The sequence below is a fragment of the Channa argus genome, chromosome 6 (assembly GCF_033026475.1).
Source record: "Channa argus isolate prfri chromosome 6, Channa argus male v1.0, whole genome shotgun sequence".
NCBI classification, from domain to species: Eukaryota; Metazoa; Chordata; class Actinopteri; order Anabantiformes; family Channidae; genus Channa; species Channa argus.
Genome location: NC_090202.1, coordinates 7,755,729 through 7,769,774, shown reverse-complemented (window position 1 = coordinate 7,769,774; position 14,046 = coordinate 7,755,729). Strand labels below are relative to the sequence as shown.

General features: G+C 37.6%; 2 protein-coding genes across 2 annotated transcripts; both read right to left on the bottom strand.

Annotated features, from left to right (window-relative positions):
- Nucleotides 1-4,001: 4,001 nt before the first annotated feature.
- On the bottom strand, nucleotides 4,002-4,700 carry LOC137129187 (extracellular calcium-sensing receptor-like; the record flags this gene model as incomplete). The annotated part of the gene is made up of 1 exon (XM_067508117.1): nucleotides 4,002-4,700. A coding segment is annotated over one exon (699 nt), but the record flags the coding sequence as incomplete, so codon positions are not given.
- Nucleotides 4,701-9,498: 4,798 nt separating this feature from the next.
- Nucleotides 9,499-13,753, bottom strand: LOC137129186 (extracellular calcium-sensing receptor-like). The gene is made up of 8 exons (XM_067508116.1): nucleotides 13,680-13,753; nucleotides 12,902-13,196; nucleotides 12,525-12,814; nucleotides 12,065-12,363; nucleotides 11,420-11,625; nucleotides 11,080-11,301; nucleotides 10,486-10,609; nucleotides 9,499-10,400 (listed from the first exon to the last, which is right to left on the bottom strand). The coding sequence occupies exons 1-8, from the start codon at nucleotides 13,736-13,738 to the stop codon at nucleotides 9,499-9,501; spliced, it is 2,397 nt and encodes a 798-aa protein (XP_067364217.1). The 5' UTR covers nucleotides 13,739-13,753.
- Between the last annotated feature and the right edge of the window lie 293 nt (nucleotides 13,754-14,046).

The window sequence follows — 14,046 nt, the reverse complement described above, 5'->3', positions numbered from 1 at the left end:
AATAAAATCTAAGATCTCCATCCCTCAAGTGGATGTACTCATGCAAAGGTGTCTTTTCACTGGTTTATATAATGTTTATGAAAGCTGCAACCCTCCTTACGGGGTACGTCAGCTAATCTTACATCAGAGAGAGGGAGCCCCTACCCAGCCATCTTTGTTTGCCTTCATTTGGTCTACATGTACTCTATGACATCCACTATATGTCCTTTTCCTTTCTCCTCCTTTAGATGTAGAAGTAAAAACACCAAATATCTTTCTAATCTTGCTCTGTAATTTCCTGCTGAATTAAAATAAAACTACTGTAGCTGACAGAGTCTGTTGGATGTTAACCTAAGACATGAATAAATGAACAGAATACATAAAAGTCAGATTTGTTGATAAATGGATGTGTTGAAATTTTAATAATAGAATTTCAAAATGAACACAATCACTAAAAAATCTCTACTTATATAATTAGCTAATGGTTTTGAACAATGAAGATGAAAATAATTTAAAGATTAGGAATAAGACATGAAGCATTTTGTGTGTGGCCACTGTGATTTTTGACAGTGTTTTTGCCTCATTGTATGATTTACTGTGGTTGTGCATGGCTAGTGTGGAGGTGATCTTACTCATATCTGGTCCAACAATTATTCCACTTTAGAGATCATTGTGTGATGAACATTGAATATTCATTTTATTCGTTTCTCAACTTAGCGGATAGACTAATCCTACAATACAAGTTTATGAATAGTAACTTCACAGGTTCACAGTTTCATCAAACAAGTTTCTCAATGTGTGGCTGAATCCCCATAACTTGGTAAGAAAACCTCTGCCTCCACAGCTACACACTGAAACTTTCACTTCTACCTTGTTGCGGTCCTCACTACCTTGTTGTCAGTTTCTTCGCTCCAGCTAACGTATCATTGTTGTCCACGTCTGTTTCAATAGCTGAGCTGAGCTGAAGTGAAATCTTTGTATTGTATGCATTCTTTCATTGACAAATGGTCAACAAAATAAGTATATAAAGGCAATCATGAAAGCCATATGATGTTTGCTTGGTCACACACTATGAAAATCTCTAAACTGGCCTCCAGCCAGTTGCTACTTGATGTACTTGGGTTCGATTGGAGTGAATGGACATTTTCAGTGACAATTATTACACTGTAAATATATGTTACTATTGCATATAAGATCTGCTCCTGTCCCTCAGTCATCCATCCATTCATTATCAGTCACCGCATATTCAATTCAATTTCAACTTTATTTATATAACGCCAATTCACAACAAAGTCTAACAAAATTGCGGGGTGAGAGGAGAGGAAAGAGGGTCAAGAGGAGGAAAGGAGCTCAGTGCATCTGGGGGTGGGTCCCCCAGCAGTCTAAGCCTATAGCAGCATAACTATAGCTAACTATATGCTTTATTAAAGAGGAAAGTTTTAAGCCTAGACTTAAAAGTAGAGAGGGTGTCTGCTTCCTGAATCAGAACTGTGAGCTGGTTCCACAGGAGAGGAGCTTGATAGCTAAAGGCTCTACCTCCCATTCTACCTTTGGAAATTCTGGGAACCACAAGTAGGCCTGCATTCTGAGATCGAAGTGGTCTACTGGGATGATATGGTGCTATGAGGTCTTCTATATATGATAAAATCTATTCTGGATTTAATGGAAAGCCAATGGAGAAAAGGTAGTGAAGGTGAAATATGATCTCTCTTGCTAGTTCCAGTCAGCACTCTTGCTGCAGGATTTTGGATTAATTGCAGGGTCTTCAGGGAGTTACTGGGGCATCCTGAAAGTAGGGAATTACAGTAGGCCAACCTAACAAATGCATGCGCCAGTTTTTCGACATCACTTTGAGACAGGATGCTCCTAATTTTGGCAATGTTCCGTAGGTGGAAGAAGGCTGTTCTAGAGATTTGTTTTATATGTGAGGTAAAGGACAAATCCTGGTCAAAAATAACTCCAAGGTTCCTTGCAGTAGTACTGGAGGCCAGACTTATGCCATCTAGAGTAACAATGTGGTTGGACATCATGTCTCTGAGATTTTTGGGCCCAAATACTATGACTTCAGTTTTGTCTGAGTTTAGAAGTAAAACATTGTAGGACATCTAGGCCTTTATGTCTTGTAGGCTTAAAGCTTGATTAATTGATTATTTTCATCTGGTTCCATAGATAAATGTAGCTGGGTATCATCAGCATAGCAGTGGAAATTTATGGAGTGTTTTCTAAATAATGTTGCCTAAAGGAGACGTATATAAAGTAAAAAGTATTGGTCCTAACACAGAGCCTTGGGGAACTCCATAGCTAACCTTTGTGCACATGGAGGACTCATCATTAACATGAGCAAATTGAAATCTATCAGATAGATAAGATTTAACCCAACCTAGTGCAGTTCCTTCAATCCCAATGTCATGTTCCAGTCTCTGTAAAAAATGTTGTGATCAATGGTATCGAATGAAGCACTAAGATCTAACAGAACAAGTATAGAGACTAGTCCCTTGTCTGAGGCCAAGAGAAGATCGCAGGTGACTTTTACCAGTGCTGTTTCTGTACTAGGATGAACTCTAAATCCTGACTGAAAGTCTTCATACAAATTATTCCTGTAAAGTTGGTCACATAATTGTTTTGCAACTACTTTTCAATTATTTTACAAACAAAGGGGAGATTAGATATTGGTCTGTAATTGGCTAAAACACCTGGGTCAAGACAGGGTTTTTTAAGTAGTTGTTTAATTACAGCTGCCTTATAGGCCTGTGGTACATAGCCTGTTTCTAAAGATAGATTGATGATATCTAATATGAATGTATCTATTAAGGGTAAAGCTTCCTTGAGCAGTATAGTTGGAATAGGGTCTAGCAGACAGGTTGTTGGTTTAGATGATGTAATAATTGAAGTTAGTTCAGAGAGATCTATGGGTAAAAAGCAGTTTACGAGGGATTGGGACCTTACCAATGATTTTAGCATTGTTGTACGTGAAGATCTATCTGTAATATTTGTAGGGAGGATCTGGTGAATTCTTTCTCTAATAGCTACAATTTTATTCATAAAGAAAGTCATGAAGTCATTGCTGCTCAGAGTTAAGGGAAAACTAGGCTCAACAGAACTATGGCTCTTAGTCAGCCTGGCTACAATGCTGAACATAAACCGGGGTTGTTCTTGTTATCTTCTATTAATGATGAATAATATGCTGTTAATAAATATATTTTATGTAGGCCATGGAAGGGCTGGAGACTATTCCAGCTGTTATCAGAGGAGAAGTGGGGTACACCTTGGACAGGTCGCCAGTCTATCTCAGGGCCGCAGAGAGACATACACAGACACACAACCATTTACATTTACACCTACGAGCAATTTTACATTCACCAATTAACCTAATGTTAATTGAATTGAACCAGAATGTTTTTTGGACTGTGGGAGGAAACCGGAGTACCCAGAGGAATCCCAGACAAGCACAGGGAGAAGATTAATACTCCAAGCAGAGAGTTCAAGGTGGAGACTGAAAAATGTGCTGTTTATTTGATAATGTCAGTTTGATTATTGACAATGTTTTTGTCTCATTGTATGATTTAATGTGGTTGTACATGGTTAGTGTAGAGGCGATCTTAGTTCTGATGGTCCAACAATTATTCCACTCCAGAAATCATTGTATGACGAACTTTGAATATTTATTGTATTCGTTTCTCAACTTAGCCGACTAACTCTACAATACAAGTTTATGATGTTAATAATGTTTTAGTGTGGATTCAATAAATGTGTTAGTTTTTCTCTGATTTTATTGTTAAGCACCTTGTAATCTGCTTTTAGAAATGTGCTGTATAAATAAACTTTGCTTTGCTACATAAAGCAAATAAAAACTCTGTTTTTGTCCCAATATTGGAGAAACTTTCAACACAGTGGTGATCTGCTGGGAGCTTATGTTCTTGATTCAGATTAAACTTTTTTTAAATTGTTTATTAAAATGTGTTTAACCTTCACATAAGGCATGTATTTTATGGTTTTATTTTGTTTTTACCAACTTTAAAAAGTTATAATTCCTTTTTTTTAATCAAATGTTTCTTGGTGTTCTTGTCTGGTTCAAATAATATGATAAAACACTTTGGAGCAAATATACACAGTATTAGTCCAAAACTAGAGGCCAGAATGGCAAATATCTCCACAGCCACAGTAAATTTCCCAGGAGAGCTGACATAAGCTGGAATAAAGGTGATCCAGACTGCACAGAATATCAACATGCTGAAGGTGATAAACTTGGCTTCATTAAAATTATCAGGCAGTTTTCGGGCTAGAACAGCTAACACAAAGCAAAACACAGCCAGTAGACCTATGTACCCAAGCACAGCCCAGAATCCAAAAGCTGAACCTAATACACACTCCAGGATGATTCTATCTTTGTATGTGGTGAGGTTTTTCATTGGAAAAGGAGGACTAACAACCAACCAAACTGTACATATTAGAACTTGGATGAGAGTGAAAGACACTACAGTCATTCTTTGCTGTAGAGGACCAAACCATTTCATGATGTTACTACCTGGAAGTGTAGCTTTGAAGGCCATTAACACAACTATAGTTTTCCCAAGAACACAAGAGATGCAGAGGACAAAGGTGATCCCAAATGCTGTGTGGCGCAGCATGCAGGACCACTCAGAGGGTGCTCCAATGAAAGTTAATGAACATAAGAAACACAGAGTCAAGGAGAAGAGCAGCAGGAAGCTAAGCTCAGAGTTATTGTTTTTATTTTTTTTTTATTAAGATTTTCTTACTGAATTTAAATAACATAAAGCTTAAAACTAGATTAACAAGAATTATAAACTTTTAATTCTTATTTCAAGCAAAACTTCCGAATTCATCTTTTACCATGTCTGGATCAGAAAATGACAAAAGCTTTTTCGTATGCATTTATACAGTAAATACTTAGGAGGGGTGTGGTTAAGAAACTCCTGCTGAAAAGGGTAGTGGATTATATATTTGACTTTTGGACTTTGGAACCATTACGATCGATTTTACTGTGTCTTAAAGTGAACTAATCTCCATTATGTTCATCTTAGTCACCATTATTGTTAAATAATTCCTTTTTCGCTGTCAATTCTATGGCACATACCCATATTTCATCACAGTTGCACAGCAGTTGATTCAAAATTTCTACATTTTCCTACATAGTGAGAAAAACAAGCCTTAAGGGAAAGTTCCTAACATAGCTTAATTTAAAATTATAGCATAGATATTTGCTAAGTTTAACAACATCATACTACATGGTTTGGGACATATTTGTTGTGTTGCAAGTAATTTTGCTTATTCAAAGTAATATTTCCTCAATTTTATTGCTTTTCATTGGAGCTTTGCAATATACATGTGTCTTTACCACACAGCTTTTCTGATGTTCAAACATTCCACCTTACCTGTGTCCTCCCCTCCATCCAGGTGATGTCTTTTTAGATATGGAACTCTTGTCCAACTGGTAGTGATGCATCATAGTATCCTACTGTCACAAACTCATGGCTTCCACTTATACTTTTTTGCCAGTTAACAAGCTCATATTTGGCAACAGGATCCCCGTTAGCATCAAATGACACATGATAACCATTTTGGGAAAAATTTACTTTTTTCAGCTGCGTAAGAACCTGGAAGGATGAAGTTAGGTAAGACAGTGCGGGAGAGAAGGTAAAGAACGTATATAATCATAGCTGGAGTGATGGATTGTTTTTCTTTTGTTTCGATTGACCTGTTTGGACTCTATCCTGGAGAGTCTGTCACACTGATTTGTAGAATTTGTCTCCTGACACACAGCATTATGAATGGCATGAGCTATTGCATAAACAGCTTTGTACACCATGTTAGTGATGCGGAGCTCAGATGTGTCAGTGTATGGACTCTGGAGCTTTTGTATGTCTTCACTTCCATTACACAATTTTTTGTCTGTACCAGCACCTAAAATATACAGGGACAGAAACAGTTGCTTTGTAGCTCGATTATATAGCTTTGTATAATTTTTATTATCTAACTTTTAGCGATATATAGCTTTTAACCCTTCTAACCCTAAATTGACAAATTTTTATGTAATAATTAGATAAATGGTAAAATGACAAACCCACTTAGTGTACTAACCTGATTACACTAATACACTGCACTTAGTATAGTGAGTACAAAATTAAATTAATAAATTATTTATTTGGGCTGCTTGTAGACTATTTATGTACTGCGCCCTTGTGACCGTGTTGACATTTTGAAACCAATATTTTCATGTTTCTACAGAATCTCAAGCCTCAAGTTGTTCAAATGAGATTTCAGAATTGGCACAAGATTCTCACTTTTTTCAAGGCTGCAGTTGAATGCATCTTCCCAGAAATCAGTTAGTATGGGGAGGCTGCCACTTCAGTGGGAGACAGATCCAGCAGGAAGTCTCTCAGACCTGGGATCACAGATTGTGGAATACCAAATCCAATGGCTCCAGCACAAAAGGTGAACTTCAGCATGTCTGGGTGAGTCACCCAGCCCTCACTGCCTATCCACTGGCGAGGTGGGGAAGGCTCACGAGACAGCTCCTCCAGCAATAACATCATTTCTCCTAAGCCTGAAAATGCCACAACAACCATAGCTTTTGACCTGTAGAGACACAAGTAGGTTTGTCTTATAATACAATGAAAAAGATACTTGGCTGGAACAGCTTGGTGTGCTGATCAAATAATACTGGAACACTGAACACATTAAATATCAGCGCATTAAAAACACTGAAAAATAAAGGTAACTTGAAATTTTGGCCCAAAATATATTTATGTTTCTCTAATATGTGTTCAATTTTGAGTCAGTAATTTACAAACCTCCGGATCATATCAGCCACTTTCTGGATCCTGCTACGTAGGTGAACACGATTGAAAGATTCAGAGTATTCAACACAGATTCCCTCTTTGTATGCTGCTTTCAGGAAAGATGCCATGCCATTATTTCCATAGTCTGAATCTGACCGGACAGCACCTATCCAAGTCCAGCCAAATTGCTTCACCAGCTTGGCCAGTGCATCAGCCTGGAACTGGTCACTGGGGATGGTTCTGAAGAAACTTGGGTACTGCTGTTTATTGGACAAGCAGGCACAAGTGGCGAAGTGACTCACCTGAGGAAAAGAATATGATTCTTTCAGTTAAGTGCCATGCTCAGATCGCTCTGAGCAAATTTAAAACACCACTTCATGCCATGCCAGAAATTTCAGCTATTTACTTGAGGAATATTAAAGGACCCGATGATGCGAGAAATGCTGATGGATGACGTGGATGCAGAATCACCAACAACAGCCATCACCATACCAGATTGTGAGCAATTATTACCAGTATAAAACACAGGGTCCAGACCATTTGTAAGCTGGAATGCTACTTTCACTGCCATTGGAACTGAAGCGCATGAGTCATGGATGTGATAACCAAGTCTGATACCTGGAAGCAGCTTTGAACTGTTGTTGATCTCCTCAATAGCAAAAATCATAGTGCGCAAGAAGTGCAGTTCACGTGGTTCAATTCTGACACAGACACACAACAGTGTTAAAATGTGTAATGTATTTATATGTGATATCACACAGACATCATCAGTGTTAAATTATGAATACAGACCTTTCACAATGTTATTGAAAAAACAAACCCCCAAAACAATTTAATGAAGAGGACCCTAAGTACATGGTTATGAATTTAATAGCAGAACTGCATGTGTAAACCAAATATTAATTTTTCAAACACCAAAATTGAACAACTTAACTACAACATATCTTCACTAGAAAGACTCAAAATGCTTTCCTATAGTCACATTCTACCATTGCTGTGTATATATTAGAATAATTATATGGACAAATTCTGATTGGGCCTTTAATAAGAAAAGGTGAATATTTTATACACACAGATATACATATAGTTTACAATCACTGATACTTTGGAACAAGACTGATCACATTTTCTTCTTAATTATCTTATCTTCTTACTAACCTCCCTGTGCACTTTAGTGGTGGAGGCATAGTTGTGTAGTTATGTGTCACCATTTCCATGTTGTATGTGGAGAAAACTCCACCAATGATGTAGTCACCATCCATTGAGAATGCAGGTAGATGAGCAGCACCCTGCAGTTTACATATGACAGATGATTCCACAGTACTAACTTCAGAACAAGCGCTAGACTGTGTGGATACAGCCTGCTGTTTCAAATTATCGCATGAACCATTCAAAGCAAGACATGGGTTTATTTCTAACAAACACAGAGTTAATCTCAGACCAATAATGAGAGCTATGATCTCCATCCCTCAAATGTATGCTCTTGTGTATAGGTGTCTATACACTGGTTTATATAACTTTGAAGAAAACTGCATCCCTCCTTACTCTACGTCACCCAATCTAACATCAGAGAGAGGGAGCATCTACCCAGTCATCTGTGTTTGTCTTAATTTGGTCTACATCTGTTGTATGACCTCCACTCAGCATCATGCTGTGAGGGTGTTAATCAGCAGAAGGAACTGGGAGACTGGTCAGTGTTGAAAAGCTGAATGGTGAAAAGTAGAGATACCCTAAATAAAAACCTGTTCCACAATGCTCAGGACCTGTCAAAGACTGGTGTCAAAGGTTCACCTTCCTACATGAAAAAAATTCTGAGCACACAGCCAAGACAACACAGGAGTGGCTTAGAGACAACTCTGTGAATGTCCTAGAGTGGCTTGAGAGGATATGCACAGAAGAATGACAGAAAATCCCCCAGGTGTGCAAAGCTTTTTGCCACATACTGACAAAGCCTCAAGGTTTTAATTGTTGTCAAAGGTGCATCAACATAGTAGTTAGCAAAGGGTCTGAATACATATATAAATGTGATATTTCAGTCTTCTAAACCTGCTTCCCAAACAGTTGCTGCTAACAAGCAATTTCCTTTCCCTGGTTCCCTGACTCTAGGATAGTATAGAGGTTTCGCTGTTCTGTGAAGTAGCTCTTTCACAAAATTCAATAAGTCTCTCACCTTCAAACTTTTTACCTGTAATAAAAACCTTTTAACCCTGATAACACAGCTCATGGACTATTAAAACATTGCCTCCTTTTCACATTAAGATAAGAATTCTCCTTAATGTAGGTTGGTGGTTGAGGTCTACCTTTCTCAAACATGGATGGATGGGTCAACTCATTGAATTGCTAAGACTAGAAAAAGAACAACATTCAAAAAAAAGTAAAAACAGCGATGCTGTTGTTGCAAATGTCTTTGTATTCTCCTGCTCTTTGGTTTTTATTAATTTGTTTTTTTATAATTTTTAAATTATTACTTTATAACAATTGCACTATTGAACAAAGTGAAGAAGCCATTCTGTTATCTTTTACGTGAGTGCCCAAAACCACTTAAACCACTCAAACATAAAAATATTGAGTTGGTGCAACTCTGGGAATTCCAAGAAGTTGCAACATGGATTACAGTAACAAAATTGAAAATGTTAGTTTTAAAATTATACGTGAAAGATTATGGCTGTGCAAGTCATAAGCTATATTATGTGACTTTTAATTATTTGAGAAGCTCCTACTATTCCTTTTTGTTCATTAAATGTTTCTTGGTGTTCTTCTCTGGTTCAAATAATATGATAACACACTTTGGAGCAAATATACACAGTATTAGTCCAAAACTAGAGGCCAGAATGGCAAATATCTCCACAGCCACAGTAAATTTCCCAGGAGAGCTGACATAAGCTGGAATAAAGGTGATCCAGACTGCACAGAATATCAACATGCTGAAGGTGATAAACTTGGCTTCATTAAAATTATCAGGCAGTTTTCGTGCTAGAACAGCTAACACAAAGCAAAACACAGCCAGTAGACCTATGTACCCCAGCACAGCCCAGAATCCAACAAGTGAACCTAATGCACACTCCAGGATGATTCTATCTTTATATGTGGTGAGATTTTTCATTGGAAAAGGAGGACTAACAACCAACCAAACTGTACATATTAGAACTTGGATGAGCGTAAAAGACACTACAGTCAGTCTTTGCTGTAGTGGACCAAACCATTTCATGATGTTACTACCTGGAAGTGTAGCTTTGAAGGCCATTAACACAACTATAGTTTTCCCAAGAACACAAGAGATGCAGAGGACAAAGGTGATCCCAAATGCTGTGTGGCGCAGCATGCAGGACCACTCAGAGGGTGCTCCAATGAAAGTTAATGAACATAAGAAACACAGAGTCAAGGAGAAGAGCAGCAGGAAGCTCAGCTCAGAGTTGTTGGCCCTGACAATTGGGGAGGTTCTGTGACGGAAGAAAACAGTTCCTGTTATAATGGCCAGACAGGCACCAATGACTGAGAATGCAGTCAGGATGATTCCAAGGACCTCGGTGAAGGAAAGAAACTCTACGGGCTTTGGAAAACAAGTGTCTCTTTCTGCATTTGGCCACAACTCTTTGGGGCAAAGGAAACAGTCAGTGGAATCTGAAAGGATCAAAAGAACCTGCAGCAGTCATGCATTCATGTCGTGAATCAAAGGGATAGATTTACATGAGAAAACATATTTTACCAGTAGCATTGCTGATCTCTCCTTCAGGACATGGTATACAGTCATAACAGCAGATGGGTTTTCCTTTCTGCAGCACTTTATGAGTTCCTGGAGGACAGCTGTCACTGCACACTGACACTGGAACCTGCCACACACAGTATATGCAGATAAATGTGCATATAGGGCTCAGTGAAAATTTTCAAAAAAAATCTAATTGTTTCAATCATAATTATCCTAATAGTATTAGGAAATGGCCTTCCTATTTATAATATTAGAGATATTATTAGATTTTATTAGATTAGAAGTAGCTAGTCTGTGGTTAATGAAAATCATATAACAATGGTAAGCAAATGCTGCTTTGTATATAAGTTGTGTATCTGCAGTGCTAAGTCTTCTGCTTTCCTATTCTTGTGAAGAAATTAGATGTCTTTTGTTCACTGACTTTAGCAATGCAGTGTTTTCAAAGACATGGCCATGACTCTATATAACCAATATTGAAATATGATATATTTTTATTTTTTGTGCAACAGTTACTCAATATATTTATGATATACAACACAATGATATATATTCTTTTCTATTCTGCTCTCATGGTGTTAAATAAATTCTCCTTACATGTGTCGTGCCCTGCATCCAGGTGAGGTTCTTGTTGATATGGAGCTCTTGGCCCACAGGCAGTGATGCATCATAGTACCCTACTGCCACAAATTCAAGGCTGCCACTTTTACTTTTCTGCCAGTTAATCAGCTCATATGTAGTTACAGGATCCCCATTAGCATCAAATGACACATGATAATCATTTTGGGAAAAGTTTACTTTTTTCAGCTGAGTAAGAACCTGCGTAATAATCAGGGATAGAAAAACAGTGTATACAAAAAGTGGTTCTGTATATCATAAAAGCTATATAGTAGCTAAAGAAAGTCAGTGGAGTGTTCATTTATTCATTACAACTGACCTGTTTGGACTCTATCCTGGAGAGTTTGTCACACTGAGTTGTAGAATTTGTCTCCTGACACACAGCATTATGAATGGCATGAGCTATTGCATAAACAGCTTTGTACACCATGTTGGTGAAGCGGAGCTCAGATGTGTCAGTGTACGGACTCTGGAGCTTTTGTATGTCTTCACTTCCATTACACAATTTCTTGTCTGTAGCAGCATCTAAAATATACATAAACAGAAACAGTAATTTTGTAGTTTGATGATATAGTAGTGATTAAATAGAAAGTAATTGATAAAATTATTATTATTACTTCATGCATTAGTGAAAGTATTTTAAAATTATGATATGTACTTTGCAGAATTTAATGTATCAATATTGTGTATTATGTATATTACATTACATTTCAAAACAGTGTTGTGTAGAAATACGTAATCATATTAACACACATAAATCTGCAACTTACAATGAGTGGCCTTTATTAAGGAAAAAAGTCTTTAATTTTTAGTCCTTATGTTAAATTATGTGCATTTGTGCACAGGATTTGAGTTCTGGCATTTTGAGATCAATATTGCCTGGTTAATACCGAATATTCCACAGGACAACATCTAAATTTCAAGTCATTCAAGTAGTATTTTAAAATTAGCACTGGATTCTCACTTTTTCTTTTCAGCCTGCAGTTGAATGCATCCTCCCAGAACTCGGTAAGTATTGGGGAGGCTGCCACTTTAGTGTGAGAGAGATCCAGCAGGAAGTCTCTCAGACCTGGTATTTCAGACTGAGGAATACCAAATCCAATGGCTCCAGCACATAGAGTGAACTTCAACATGTCTGGGTGAGTCACCCAGGCCTCGCTGCCTATCCACTGGCGAGGTGGGGAAGGCTCACGAGACAGTTCCTCCATCAATAACCTAATTTCTCCTAAGTCTGCAAATGCCACAACAACCACTGCTGTTGACCTGTAAAGATGTTAAACAGAAATTTGTGTTATTGTATAATCACAAAGATACTTACTTAGAATGTTTAATACTGGTGCACTGAACAAAATAAAAATGAGAGCATTAAGCATTAATGCTCCACACTTACTGTATAACACAAGTATAGTGAGTGATATACAAACCTGCGGATCACATCAGCCACTCTTTGGATCCTGCTCTGTGGGTGGAAACGGTTAAAAGATTCAGAGTATTCAACACAGATTCCCTCTTTGTGTGCAGTGGCTAGAAAAGATGCCATGCCATTATTTCCATAATCTGAATCTGACCGGACAGCACCTATCCAAGTCCAGCCAAACTGTTTCACCAGCTTGGCCAGTGCAATAGCTTGGAACTGGTCACTGGGGATGGTTCTGAAGAAACTTGGATACTGCTGCTTATTGGACAAGCAGGCACAGGTAGCTAAGTGACTCACCTAAAGAAAACGAGCACAGTGTGATTGTTTCATTGAACATTTAAGGAAAACCTTGAGCAAACACCATTTGCCAAAATATTTACTTACTTGAGGAATATTAAAAGAGCCAATGATGCGTGAAATGCTGATGGATGGCGTGGACCCAGAATCACCAACAACAGCTATCACCATACCAGATTGCAAACAATTGTCACCAGTATAAAACACAGGGTCCAGGCCATTTGTAAGCTGAAATGCTACTTTCACTGCCATGGGAACTGCAGCACATGAGTCATGAATCTGATAACCGAGTCTGATTCCTGGAAGCAGCTTTGAACTGTTGTTGATCTCCTCAATGGCAAAAATCATCGCGAGTGAGAATTGCAGGTCAAGTGGCTCAATTCTACACACAGACACATGTCAGTGTTGAAATGTATTAAACTTGCATAAGTGATAATACATAAAGACATATGTAAATGTTGAAATCTATAATACAGACTGTTCACAATGTTAACAAAAAAGAAAAAAAAATCAAAATCTGATATAGCGGAACCGTAATGTGTGATTATAGACACAATAGCTTTATTACATCTTTAAACCAAATCTATATGAGAATTTCTAAACTACCAAAATTCAATAGGACAACTACAGTATATTTTCACTTGAAAACACTCAAAAGACTTTATTTTCCAATACTCACACTCTACTATTGCTGTGAATATACTACATGTCATGTAAAACAAATACAGATTTGATTGAATGATTGAAGTAATATGAGTTATATAAATTGTTTACCCACAAAGAATTTGCAACAGAACTAGAATGAAATGATACAAAACAAACATTTCTCCAGTATTTCCAATCCTCAATTCTCCTTCTTACTAACCTCCCTGTGCACCTTAGTGGCTCAGGCTTGGTGGTGTAGTTATGTTTCACCATTTCCATGTTGTAGTGTATGAAAAAAACTCCACCAATGATGTAGTCACCATCCTCTGAGAATGCAGGTAGATGAGCAGTACCCCACAGTTTACATATGACAGATGAATCTACAGTACTGACTTCAGCACAAGAACTAAGCTGTTTGGATACAGCCAGTGGTTGCAAATCATTGCACAAATCAGCAACAGCTGAGTTTATCTTAAACATATACAGAGTTAATTTCAGTCTAATAATAAAATCTAAGATCTCCATCCCTCAAGTGGATGTACTCATGCAAAGGTGTCTTTTCACTGGTTTATATAATGTTTATGAAA